General features: G+C 48.6%; 1 protein-coding gene across 1 annotated transcript in view; it reads left to right on the forward strand.

Annotated features, from left to right (window-relative positions):
- SLC14A2 (solute carrier family 14 member 2) overlaps positions 1–14,152 on the forward strand; it is a 425,016-nt gene that overhangs the window by 407,541 nt on the left and 3,323 nt on the right. The window contains exons 16-24 of the mRNA XM_078435288.2: positions 2,202–2,324; positions 4,209–4,291; positions 5,007–5,166; positions 5,895–6,084; positions 6,437–6,565; positions 7,660–7,852; positions 10,858–11,005; positions 11,881–12,015; positions 13,129–13,178. Coding sequence (XP_078291414.2) covers positions 2,202–2,324; positions 4,209–4,291; positions 5,007–5,166; positions 5,895–6,084; positions 6,437–6,565; positions 7,660–7,852; positions 10,858–11,005; positions 11,881–12,015; positions 13,129–13,178 — 1,211 coding nt within the window. The remainder of the gene's footprint in view (positions 1–2,201; positions 2,325–4,208; positions 4,292–5,006; positions 5,167–5,894; positions 6,085–6,436; positions 6,566–7,659; positions 7,853–10,857; positions 11,006–11,880; positions 12,016–13,128; positions 13,179–14,152) is intronic.

Genomic DNA, 14,152 nt, shown 5'->3' on the forward strand with positions numbered 1-14,152 from the left:
AGCCAGACCTTCTGCAGCCATTTATAGAGCCTCAAATCAGGTGTCAGGAGAGCTGGGAGCAACTCCTGGCTGTGCTATGATTAATGAATGGTGTGACTTTGGTAAGTTGATATTTCTGGACACAAGAGGTAGAGTGTGATCTTGAAACTCCATGCAATTCTCGGTCTAGGAGGCTAAGGTAAAATATTCCTCCGCCCAGGTGTGGCTGGGGCAGCTGACACTCCACATATAAGGAACGAGAAGCAATGGGCCAGCAGAAGGGCCCTTCTAGCCTGGCAGATGCACACTTGGGATAGGTGCTCTGGGAGAATGCCCCACTTTATCAGGTGATGTATGATACCCCCTTGTCCCTTGGTGCAAAACCTGTCTGCACAGGTGTCCTATGGCAGGCTTATGTTCCAGGTGTATCTCAAGCATGGGATCGGGGTTGGGGGGGAGGGGGGGCTTCTCCAGCATGGGGAGTTATGGCCCGATGCTGACCCACAGACAGGATGCTGAAATAGTTTCTTCCCCACCCTGAGCCTAGAGGAAATGGACATGGTTGCATGTTTTACCTTTGAATCTGAGAAGATAGACAAAACCCCTCTCCTTGCTCATATGTGTCCCACATACTCTCTGGTTGTTGGTCTTGCTATATTCTAAGCTTTGCTAAAGCCATTTTTATCTGAGAAGTGTGATCTAGACCAGTTTTTCAACTTCAGTGTGCACGCAAAGTTAGCTGGGGATCTGGTTTAAAAAAGATTCCAAGTCGGTCAGTCTGAGATGGGACCCAAGAGTCTGCATTTGATGTCCGTGGAGCTGGCCCACAAACCAGACTCTGAGCAACAAAATGCAGAGGAAAGGGTTGGGGGCTGAGAGTCACATGGCTCACCGTTTGTAGGTAAGCTTCAGAAACCATGCCGAGCCTCAGTTTTCCAGTTTGTTCAGACAACAATGCCCAGGTGCTATTCCAAACCACTAAATCATCTAACTCTAGAGTCCACTGGAGCTCCAAGCAGAAAGTGTTAAGGGGTGCCTAGGTGGTTTAGTTGGCTAAGCGCGACTTTGGCCTGGGTCCAGATCTTGTGGTTCGTGGGTTTGAGCCCCATGTTGGGCTCTGTGCTGACAGCTCAGAGCCTAGAGCCATTTCAGATTCTGTGTCTCCCTCTATCTCTGTCCCTCCCCTGTTAGCACTCTCTCTCTCTCTTTCTCTCAAAAATAAGTAAACATTAAAAAAAAAGTGTTAAAGAATGTGTTAAAGCTGCATACTTAGGGACCACCAAATACTCCAGCTGATCAATGTGGGGTGGGCACAGGAATGAGCATCCCAGCAAAGCCGCCAGGGTGACTTGATGGTGTCGATTCTCAGACCCAGCTTTGAGAAACCCTGTCCCAAGTGAGGAGCGTGCTGTGCTCCCCCATGTGTGGAAATCTGAAATAATAAAGTTCAGCAGAGGGTTTATTGTAGCTGGTCATAGCCCCAGACCCTTACCTCCCCATAGACTCATGCTTGTCAAACTTTAATGTACACAGAAACAGCTGGGGAATCTTGTTGAAGTGCAGACTCTGATTCTGACAGTCCAGTGGAACCTGAGATTCTGCATTTATAACATGCTCCCAGATGAGTTTGATGATGCTGATCCCAGGACCACATTTTGAGTAAGAAGAACCCACATTAGTGATTCTCAACCCAAGCTACTCACTGGAGCTATCTTTTAAATAAAATGGGCATTTAAAAACTTTAATTTTTTAAATTGGTCCGGGATAGGGTTCCTGCATCTTTTAAGGCACGCTGGTGGTTCCAAAGGGCCTCCAAGATTGAGGAGCTGCCACACACACCCCCTGCCACAGATGGCGGACAAGGCACTGGCTGAAGGGCAGAAACGGCAGCCAGCTCAGGTCCACCATCCACGCTGGCCAAGGCCCGGTTAAGTAGGTCTTAGGGTAGTTTCTTGCTGGAGTAATAAGGCAGACTGGCTCTTGACATGTCTATGCGTCTGTGATATGGTTTCTGTGGGGAAAGGAAGTGGATGTTTTAGCGGGAGGAAGGGGGAAGATGCTGCTTGCATCCAATGCACCAGTGTGATTACTAATGAAGCTTCAGAGCACACCGCGCCTGCCTTTCCAGCTTCTGCACGTGATTTTCCCTGCGCTGCCTGCCTGGCTCTTACAGGGTACAGGCCAGGGCAGACACCGACCTGTCTTATTTTGCCCCTGGCCAGGTGTTGGTGGGGAGCAGCCAGCCACAACAAGCCCAAGGGCCGATGAGGGCTCAGAAGCCGTGCCCCCCAAGCCCAGGAGCGTGTTCCACATCGAGTGGTCATCCATTCGGAGAAGGAGCAAAGGTGTGTACTGCCTCCTCCTTGCTTTCGGGTCCTCAATTTACTCATCTCTAGAATGGGGACAATGGCAGTACCTACTTCATAGGGTAGTAGGGAGAGACATGAGGACCAGGCTCATTCTTATCACACCCAACCTCTGACCACAGCCATGACCCCAGTGTCTATACCCTCCCAGGAACAGGGGGATGCTGGAACTGGGACAGGCAGCCGACTCTATAGGCCTTGGCTACGTATTGGAATCACCTGCATCCCATCCCTGGAGACACCAATCTAATATGTCTGGGGATTAGCCAGGGTGGGCATAAGGATCTCTCAAAGTTCCCCATGAGGGGCGCCTGGGTGGCGCAGTCGGTTAAACGTCCGACTTCAGCCAGGTCACGATCTCGCGGTCTGTGAGTTTGAGCCCCGCGTCAGGCTCCGGGCTGACGGCTCGGAGCCTGGAGCCTGTTTCCGATTCTGTGTCTCCCTCTCTCTCTGCCCCTCCCCCGTTCATGCTCTGTCTCTCTCTGTCCCAAAAATAAATTAAAAAAAAAAAAAAAAAAAAAAGCTCCCCATGAGATTCTAATTTCTGCCAAGCCACAAACTACTGACGACCTACAAGATTAGAAGTGAAATTTTTTATCTACAGCAGCGGTCAAGATATCAAGGCCAAGGAAACAGATGGAGAGCCACAGAGGGAAGGGGGCTCCCAAAGGCCAAGAGGGGAAGGTCCAGAGGGCAGCCAAAAATGAGCAGGTGGGGAAGCCAGGGAGGAGTCAGGGGAAGCGGCGGTACAAGGAATCCTCCCCAATCAGATTCAAAGGCAGCCACGTGAAGAGCCAGGGCAGAAGGCCAATCTAATTTTGCCCCTTAAATCTCAGGGAGGGGAACCAACTTGCCCAGAGTCACACAGCTGGCAAGGGACAAAGTGGGGGAGGACCTGTTAGTGTCCTTTTTACAAACCACGTGCTTCCCAGAAGATGCATTAGTGATATTCTTGCATTTGCACTTGCGCATCTAGGCCTCGTTGTTTCTCACCAAAAGTGGCCATCCCAGAGACACAGGCCTGGGGTGGTGTGGGAAAACGTCACACAAGATGGAGAGGGCATTGAGTTAGCTCGAGGACCCTCTATCCCGGGGGTTTGTATTTGACAGGTGCCACTAGCATGTCAAGGAAGACTGTGTGGCTTTCTTCTAACAATCACCCTCCAAACATCCTCTATCACTGTGGTTGGGGGCCGAGGGGGTGGGGAGCACTAGCAGAGCGTGCAAAGGAAACTGAGATATGGGTTTCATGGGAATTGCTCAATGGAAGACAGAGGGGGGCTTCACACACAAGCAGCAGGTCCATCAGGGTGCCATGCACCTGGCCTCAACGTCTAGAGGAGTTTTCTTTGCTCCCACCTTTTCTTTCAAAGATTCCAAAATTAGTTTGTTTCTTCTGCATAGTGCAACTTCCCAAAAACACTGTTATTTGCAGCCCCTGCCCTTTCAAAAGTGGGCACATGGTGCCATTGATGGATCTTTCTAGTGCTTAGGTTCCCTGAAAGCTCATGAATTCAGTGGGAATGGTCCCTTCAGTCTGAAAATACAGGGTGTTCAGAGCCCAGCCTGCCATCCTCACACTTGATCACAAGAGGGAACCAAAGCACCAAGGCCGAAACACTCAAGTCTCAGAACTCCCTAAATTCCTGTATAAAGTGTCCTGCTTACATGGGGATGTACATTTTTTACCCAAAGTGAGAACCCAAATGGGTTCTTGACCAGTAAAATGAAAAGGGGTCTTCCAGCTGCAAGATACAACAGTTCTGGGCTTCCTCAAGTGGAATAGGAAAACTGTAAGAATTTGCTGCTAATACGCCAGGGTAGAGGTGTCCTAATTGATGATGTGCTTTCTTTCAACTCCAGTGTTTGGAAAAGGCGAACACCAGGAGAGGCAAACCAAAGACCCTTTTCCCTATCAGTACCGGAAGCCCACGGTTGAATTGCTGGTGAGTAAAGAGTGGCCTGAATCGGGCAGGGTCCTACAGACACAGAACCTGCAGCAGATTAGGGAGAGAGGGCCAGAAAAGATGTTTCTTGAATTCATATTTCCAGAAACATAATTACCTGGGATAAAAATGTCTATTTTTCATAGTCTACTTTATAAAATTTCATATCCCTTTTATTTGAATTAGTTATCTGTCTTCTCTAAATCTGGCATTCAAGCATTTGGGAAACAAGCTGGTACCAATTTTCAAAAACAGAATCTTTATATGTTTAATTTTATGGACAGTTAAATTTTAAAGACTAGACATGTTGGGGGGTGTGGAATAAGGAATAAGTTCACCTGGAAAGAGTGTGGTATAGTAGAAGTAATGGTTTAATAAAGAGTCTAAAGATCTGTGATTAAATATCGATTCTGCTGTTTGACCTTGACCTTTGCCAATGAGAACCTTCCATCCAGGCCCTAGCCCTCACCCATAGAATGAGGATAAATACAGTATCCTGTTGTACTGCAAGGTTGTTGGCCATATTAAGTGAGGTAACATGTCAAACAAGACAAAAGGTGTTCTAGTCTACAGAAACATGGAGATGATTAAACAGCAATTTCTCTAAATAGCAAATGAAAATATTAGCTTGGCCCCAGAGCCAGCACAGGTGTCGCTTCTCAGGATGAGAAACACAGGATGTGGGGGCGTCTTTCTGTCTCTTGTCCCCGGGCAGGATCTAGACACCATGGAGGAGAACACTGAGATAAAGGTGGAAGCGAACGTTTCCAAGACTTCCTGGATTCAGAGTCACATGGCCGCCAGTGGGAAGAGGGTCAGCAGAGCCCTCAGCTACATCACAGGGGAGATGAAGGAGTGTGGTGAGGGTCTTAAAGGTAAAGGTCCTGAGAGCAAAGCCCTTGACCCTACCCCTAAAGTGTCACTTCCAGCCGTCCCCAGAAGGCACAGTGCCTTCTTGATAGACTAGACTGAGTGCCATTTCGGTCTTTTAGAAGGGACAGGGATTTTGCTGGTAGGACACAAATGCAGTCTCTTGGGGTAGAAATACAATACATGTCAGTGTGTGAGCTCTCATTTCTGAATGTTAGCAGTTGTGCTCAACAAATATCCCATCAGGGGATGGGCATTTAGGCATGGGATTCTAGAGTCAGCGTTCTAAAAAAGTGCCCACCCTACAGATGACTCTTGGAAGAATTATATCTACTATTCAGATAAGTTCTTTCTAGGAATCTTCCCAGGGCTCAGGCCATGGGTTTGACACCCTCTGGGCAGCAAAAGAATTATCTTTTTGGATATGTCTTCTTGAAAATTCATGCTCCTATCACAGAGACATAGATAGCTCAGGGTACCTTATCCCCACTGCTTGAAAAACAACCTAAAGACCACAACCAGCTGGTGATGGGTCTGAAGAGTTTTCTGGGCAGTCAAACACCCTCTTGGGTTCTTGGTTCACCCTCTTCTGGGGCAGGTGACAGCAGAGGCTGGTGCCCTGTGAACCCACATTGGACATGGAGCTTCCCCGACCCTCCATCCGCCCACTGAAGTCTCCCCCAGGGCCAGCACACCTGAGCATTGACCGACTCCCTGCCCTGGTTCATTTTAGACAAATCCCCAGTGTTCCAGTTCCTTGACTGGGTCCTCCGGGGCACATCACAGGTGATGTTTGTGAACAACCCCCTCAGTGGCATCCTCATCGTCCTTGGCCTCTTCGTCCAGAACCCCTGGTGGGCCATCTCCGGCTGCTTGGGAACTGTTGTGTCCACTTTGACAGCCCTCATCCTGAGCCAGGACAGGTAAGTTCCAGGACACCCAGGGTCCAAGCATGAAGCCAGAGGTCACTTCCCGTGGGGACCATTTCCCATCTCCTTACTGCTGGCCTCCAAGCTCAGAAACTCCTCAGAATAAGGACACTAATAACTAAACACAACCATCCCCTGATTATTTGGTAACATCTACACACTGTCCAGGGAAATGCAAAGGGTTGATGTCTTCCCTTCTCATCCCCAGAGGAGCCATCTGCTTGAAGGTGTGTATGCAGTCAGGCCCCAGTGAGGAAAATGTGAGTCAGAAGGAAAAGCAAGAAGGCAGTGGCCCTCCTCAGCCCTGGGGAGTCCCCCCTTCACCAGCCCTCCTCCATCCCCCCAGGTCCGCCATCGCAGCAGGACTTCACGGATACAACGGGGTGCTGGTGGGGCTGCTGATGGCTGTGTTCTCAGACAAGGGCAGCTACTACTGGTGGCTTCTGTTCCCTGTTGTCATTATGTCCATGTCTTGGTAAGTGTGCTCCTAAGGCTGTGGGTGCAGTCAAGGGCTGCCAACCTCTTCATCCCAGCTCCCCAGCTGTCTGTCTAAACTCAGTCTTAAGGTGGCATTGACTTAGCTCTCACAGAAACATCCACTGCAAATAACTGCTAATGTCATGCAGCGATAGCACTGTGCCGGGTGATCTGCGGGCACTCTCATTACCTACCGTTCTTGACTCTTTTTTTCTTTTAATTTATTTTTAAGAGAGAGAGAATGAGCTGGGGAGGAGCAGAGAGAGAGGAAGAGAAAGAGAATCCCAAGCAGGCCCCGTGATGTCAGCACAGAGCCTGATGTGGGGCTCGAACTCACAAACTGTGAGATCATGACCTGAGCCAAAACTGAGAGTCAGATGCTTAACTGACTTAGCCACCCAGGAGCCCTTCTTTACTCTTTTTTTTTTAAGACTTAACAGGGTTTCTGGTCCTACTCAACCAGAGGACAGAGAAAGGTGAAGAGCCACCCTACAGCTTCCTGTCAGTTTCTGGAAACCTTCTCATTCCTCCTGCCTCCCCCGCCCCCCCCCCCACCACACCTAGCTTTTTCCTGTCCTTAGAATCCCCTGACCAGACTGAGACAACCTCCTAGGGTGGGCTAAAGGACCAGCCACCAGACAGAGCCCTCAGAGGATCAGGGCTCAGCTCCCCTTCTCCTCCAGAAATCATAGGACACTCTGGATGGAGGCTTGCTACTCTTAGCTGCTCAACAAACATTTGTTGAATGAATGGATGAATGGACGAATGAATGAGATCCCCCTCCCTGGTCACTCCCCCAGCTTGTCCTCTCTCCTCATGCCTGAGCGTGGAGCTATATGACTTATCAAGGAAGTTCTGTGACCCCTTGCCTTAGGTCTTCCCACTTTCTGAAATGGAGCCTGGGCATCTGCCCCATCACCGTGCCAGGCCCACGGAGGGGGCCAGAAGGAGACCTGCTCAGGGCCAGTCGGCCTCAGAGAACATACCCAGCGGGCTGCTTTTCCTCAGGAAAGTCCAGGGACCCCTCTACTCCTGCTAGGTCTAGTGTCAGGGCCGGAGCTTCTTGAACAGTCTTTTATGTTTCTGTTGCAGCCCCATCCTCTGCAGTGCCCTGGGCACCATCTTCAGCAAGTGGGACCTCCCCGTCTTCACGCTGCCCTTCAACATCGCTGTGACCCTGTACCTGGCAGCCACCGGCCACTACAACCTCTTCTTCCCCACGATGCTGCTGCAGCCTCCATCCTCCGTGCCCAACATCACCTGGTCAGAGGTCCAAGTGCCCTTGGTAGGTAACACGGAAGCAAGAAGGCAGCGTCTGTCCAAATGCAATGTTAAAGTGGCATTTACTGACTCTGCACATCAGAAGTATTCACAAATGATGACTATTAACAATCATACCATACAAGGCAGTGGACGTGCAGTATCTCATTAGCCACCATCCTTTTCCTTTCTTTTTCTAGAAGCTAACAAGACTATTTCTGGTGCCACACTGTCATAGCACAGAGGAAAAAACTGAGGCCTGAGGTCACACAGCTAACTAGTGAAGAGCAAAGTCAAGATTAGCACTCTAGGGGAGCCTGGGTGGTTCAGTTGGTTGTGCGTCTGCCTTTGGCTCAGGTCATGATCTCACGGTTTGTGAGTTCGAGTCCTGCGTCAGGCTCTATGCTGACAGCTCAGAGCCTGGAGCCTGCTTCGATTCTGTGTCTCCCTCTCTCTCTGCTCCTCCCCCACTTGTTGTCTCTCTCTCTCTCTCTCTCTCTCTCTCTCTCTCTCTCTCAAAAATAAACATTAAAAAAATTTTTTTTAAAGATTAGCACTCTGGCCTCCTGACTGTTAGAACTGGTTTCTTTCCTTTTTCCTTTTGGAAAAAGTCTTTTTGATGCTTTCTTCCAGTTTTCATTCAACTTACATTGTCTATTTCCTTCCATCAATCACACTGAACCATTAAAGGCATACATGTCACACAACCACCTGTGGGCTAAAGTCTCTGTTCCAACCTCCAGAGTTGATTCCATTGGCTTTCCAAGGTCACACCATAAAGTGCAGGTGTTCCTCCATTAAGAAACATCTATATATCAGAACTTTTAATGTTTTTTACAAGCATTTTGTATATAATGCTGGCCTCTAGAAGTCTTCCAAGATAATTAAGAAGACATTTTGTCTGAGGTTCTCCTGCATTGCATTACACTAAACTACCCCATGGTCTGGGCCCACTCTACAACTTTGTTATTGTCAATTGATCATCTAACCACAAAGCCACTTGGGCTTGTTGAGGACCTTTCAGAAATAACGATGCCTAGTTTCATTTAGCGTTTCATAGTACACAACAGCACAGCATGGTAAAAAGGACCGTGCATTTACACTAAGGCACATTATTTAGTAAAAGAAATATTTGTGTTAGTGTTAGCTTCATCCTTGTTGATTGGTGTGTGTGTGTGAGAGGACCCTCATGAGCCAGAGGTGAGAAAAGGTTGGCAATTCACTCCGTAGGCTTCCTTTCCATGGCATTAACCCCAGCAACATCTCTTGAAGGCATAATCGCTCTAAACCGTTGGCTCTGAGGAGCTGATGTTAGGAAAGGTAAGTTTAAGACATTTTGCATTCTCTGTGCCACATGTTCAATGGAAAGATATCTAGGCATTTTGTAGAATTGAAAAACAGCTAGGGAATCCTGTACAAATATTTTAGAACCCCCAAGTTCCAAGAAAGAAAAATTCCATTTTTGGTGGTTGCCATTTTAAGAAGTAACTTTCTAGGGGCGCCTGGGTGGCTCAGTCAGTTAAGCATCTGACTTTAGCTCACCTCATGATCTCACAGTTTGTGAGTTCGAGCCTCGTGTCAGGCAATGTTCTGACAGCTCAGAGCCTGGAGCCTGCTTTGGATTCCGTGTCTCCCTCTCTCTCTGCCCCTCCCCCACTCAAGCTCTGTCTCTGACTCTCTAAAAAATAAACATTAAAATTTTTTTTAACCTTTTATAGAAGTAACTTTCTAGCCAATTAAATGGATTATAATAAGGACTAATATGTTTCATCTTTTTAACCATTCATGAGAGCCTTGAGTGTTGGGGAAACAAGTAAATGTCAGAGAGTCTAAAACTCCCAACAATGTTGAAACCCCATGAGTTCCTCAGCTCCTTGGCCACTGCAGGGCCCCCTGGAGGGTGTCACCAGCTCAGGACTAAACTGCCCAGCACCACTGCCTCTGTATGAAGCTCTCCCACCTGCCTGCCCTGACCCACGTGGTAATGCCAGAGCCCCCACCCTGTTCTCTGTTCCTGGGGTAACAGAAGACAGAGTCTGGAGGGTTAGCCCACTAGGCCAACCCACAGCCCCTTCAGTGTCCTCCTGTCTCCGCACACCCCCAGAGGGCATGGGCTGAGAGAAGAGCTGCCCCCTCCTAATATACGCACACCCTCGCCCCAGGACTCCGTTTCTCCTCAGCTCACTGTCTGAGGGGTAAGACATACCCCAGTGTCCCCTGCGTGGCCCAGAGCCCCCTCCCTTATGCACTTTCCTAGCTCAAGGGCCTTTGGCCAACCTTCCAAACCATAGGACCCCAATCCCAGTTGCTGGGGAAGGCTGCATGCCCAGGATCCTTTTCTGGAACTGCATAACACATGTGCAAGTGCCCACAAGGCAGTGGACCCTGGCCTCATCAAACCCTTCACGTTTGCAGACAGGCCCCGCACCCCCTGAGATACACGGAGGCCTGATGCAAGCAGGGACTCGTCTATCAGTCACCGTTTACTTGGCTTCTCAATCAAAAACGCGCATACCATGATACTGCCTTCTCAGGGATTCTTCTCTGGATACGAGTCCAGGTGTTCACCCAGACTGAGCTAACGTGACCACAGCCCAGACACCTTATTCTTGGAAACACAAAGGACTACTCTTTCACATAATATTCAGCCTTTTGGTCATAATTTTAGGGTTTTTTTTAGTGTTACAGGAGAGCTTTTAAACCCCAACTTTGATCAGACATCTCCTGCTTTACTGATGAATAATAGCCTCATTTGAAAAGTTTTTAGTGTCTCTTCACTGGGGGTTGAGTGCCTTACACTCATGTTTCTAAAGAAAGGAAACTTAACACCCTAAACTCCTATTGTTCTAAGAACCTAAGATTAAAACAATAAGGCTTGTGTTCCTTTTAGAGTTAACCTATTTGGATAAAAATGTCTCAGAAACCTGTTGCGAACTGTTGGTGTACAAGGCTTGGCACGAATCTTTTCCAGCCAAGGTTCAAGTTGTCTCTTCTGCCTCCTTAACTGCATGTGACCCTTTGCACCTGCAGCTCTTGAGAGCCATCCCTGTTGGAGTCGGCCAGGTGTATGGCTGTGACAACCCCTGGACTGGAGGCATTTTCCTCATAGCTCTGTTCATATCTTCACCTCTCATTTGCCTACACGCTGCGATCGGCTCCACCATGGGGATGTTGGCAGGTCAGTGTCATCACTTCTGACGTGTTAATGGGCCATACGGATGTTAGTGTCTCGAGTCAGCTCCGAAGAAAATGGTGACAGGTGTTTTCGATACCCACCTCCCCACCCCCGCTTATTCCTACAAACTTTCGCCCCTTCCATTGTACCCTGGTTCCCTACTTTGGGTGCCAGTGCCCTCATGCGTTTCTGAGCAAAAGCTGCCTTCCCGAAAGGATTCGGTGTGAGTCAGTTACACCTTAGTATAAATTTAAAGTTTGGAGAGGTTAATTCCAGTCATGTTTGTATTTTAAGTCTTGTCTCAAGGGATGATATTCCACTAGAGAACACGGAGATATCAGTGAAGGAGCGCCTGGGTGGCTCAATCAGTTAGCGTCCAACTCTTGATTTGGCTAAGGTCATGATCCCAGGGTCGTGGGATGGAGCCCCACGTTTGGCTCCATGTCAGCATGGATTAAGATTCTCTCTCTCTCTCTCTCTCTCTCTCTCTCTCTCTCTCTCTCTTTCTCCCCACCTCCCGCACCACTCGTGTGCTTTCTCTCTCTCTCTCTCTTAAAAAAATATCAGTGAAGAAGGAAAAGTCCTCTTTCTTGGCAGGGAAAGGAACTTCTCTGATTTAAAAGGCTGCAGAGTCTATGCTCAGAAGGCTCTCTTCTACCTATAACGGCATCACCACTAATACTCATGTGACTCTATGGCCATTTGTTTCCTTTAGTTATTTTTTCACTGAATAAAATCAGAAGTTCTTTTTTATAAATGCCTAAGAGGATGATTGGTCTGGGCTTTGAGAACTATGGTGGTTTTCAGGAAGAGCAGGCGAGCCCCACGAGACCCCCCCCCCCCCCAAACTCAACACTGATGCCTGCCTTCTCTCGCAGCCCTCACTATTGCAACGCCCTTGGACTCCATCTACTTCGGCCTGTGTGGCTTCAACAGCACGCTGGCCTGCATTGCCATAGGAGGCATGTTCTACGTCATCACCTGGCAGACCCACTTCCTGGCCATCGCCTGTGGTAGGGACCACCACTAGCTCCCTTTGCACCTTCAGCGCCACCTGTGACTGTCCCTGCGGGGAAAACCACCCTGAAGATTCTCTGGATCCCCCAAAGATAAACGGGAGGATCGTTTGCTTCACAAAAGCGTTTTTATCTAAAACGGTTTTGAGTGGTTGTTCAACGATTCACACAGTAAAAACTGTTTTCACGGAACACAGAGTGTTCAGCCACACGAAGACAGAACTTTTAGACGGTGGCTGTTTGGTTGTTGTTCATGGGTTGTCTCTGTGATTGCTACTCTCCTGGCTGGTGATTGGAGCCAACCGACAGAGCAACCCTTACCCAAATTAATCTTTATGTATAGAATTGGGTGATTTACCTCAGATATGGAGATTAACTTTAAGCACCCAAATACTCATCATTAGGACCTTCAAATAATGCTTACGCCAGAGGAATGCTGAAGGATGTGGTCACATGGCTACCAGCCAGGTGCTCAGTGACTCTCTAATAAAGATTTGCTGTTGTTAATATCCTGAGGGCAATTGAGATGCTTTCGGTTGAGAAATTGAGAGTTCAGAAGCAAAGCCCAATTACACTTGCTCGTTTTTACAGAGCGTCACCTCTTACCGGCACGTGGCTCTTCCCAGTGGCCAGCCTGGCCGTACCCTCTGCAGGCAGAGCCGGGATGACAAGACAGTGGGCATATTTGGTCTTCCTCAGGCTTACAGAATGCTGTTCCTCCCTGGAAACCCGTATTACATTAATAACTCGCGGTGAAATATTCCAGCGGGGAGCTCTGGGATCCACTTGCCTTGGCTGTATAGTAAAATTTTCATGTACGGTTTATGCTGCTAAATGTTCCTTTGCTAGAATGCAAGGTGGTGGGACCCAAGAGAACCATAATCACTCCATTCTGGCCCTTTTTTAACAAAGTTCATCTGCTGTCTTAGCTGTACCGGCATTTGCCTGGAATTTAACACATTTCAGGGCTGTCAACTAATAGAAACATAATTCAAGTTTTATTTTAATCTGAGAGATAGCATTTGTGGCATAAAATGTCTGGGGAGATAATATGTAGACTAAGCTTGAGGCACCGTCAGTCACTGGACTGTTTCTTGGTTCTTTTCCCAGCTCTGTTTGCGGCCTACCTGGGTGCTGCGCTGGCTAACGTGCTGTCTGTGGTGAGTCAGCGTCGGCTAAGAACGTGCCACAATGCCCTTCCCCCGTTCTTTCAGCTCCCCACAGCCAATGCAAGCCTATCCTCCGGGGACCCTTCCCCAACTCATCCTTCTCATCTCAAATCACACCGCTTGCCTCAGCACCTGCTAGACAGAAGGAGCTGGGTCTCTAAAGGTTCAATGTCAACCACCGGTCAAACAGACCCCATTGTCAGGGGGCCAGTGGAGCTTGTTATAGAAGGACAATTTGAAGAACACTATCTTGTAACTCGAATTCTTTCGGCTGCATCATCCCCTAGAACTAGTTTTAAATCTTTATTATTTAATTTTTTTTGTATGTTTATAGATCAACTGCCCAACTAACTTATGGGCCAGGGTACATCTCCATTCATCCATTGGCAACTAGGAGTTGAGGGGGTCATGAGGGAAGTCTCCAGGGAAGACAGGGAACCAAGGCCCAGCAATACCTGAGAGAAGCCAGCGCTGGTGGCTATGCGCACATGCACCAGTCCAAGAATCCCTTCCTTGTCTGAGCCCTAGTGTGAGGTGGTGTCTGAGACAGGAGAAGCCACATGGCCAGCCCCAGCCCCCACGTACACTGGGTAGGGCCCCCGGCCCGGCACAGAGTGTTCAGGGCTCAGCCCGCAGTTGATGCCTCCCCCTTTTAGATAAGGGTTCAAGGGCACATTTGATAAAAGCAACCAGGAAAAGTCCCAGTGGTCCTGAAGGTAGGGATGAAGGTGGGCATTTTACTCACACCTGCACAAATCCCTTCCTCACCCTTAGGGATACTGGCCAGGTTGAACTTAGCATAGGAAGGAATTTTCTAAGCAATAGAACCCGCCTTCCCTGGTACCATCCTATGTCTCCCAGTGGGCTAAATCCTCCTCTGGGCTCTGGTGAATCTTGTACATGCCTCTGCTATGACACTTGACGTACAGTATGGTGACGAGCCTTATACATATTCTTCCTTTTCC

Source organism: Panthera onca, chromosome D3 (assembly GCF_046562875.1).
Source record: "Panthera onca isolate mPanOnc1 chromosome D3, mPanOnc1 haplotype 2, whole genome shotgun sequence".
NCBI lineage: Eukaryota > Metazoa > Chordata > Mammalia > Carnivora > Felidae > Panthera > Panthera onca.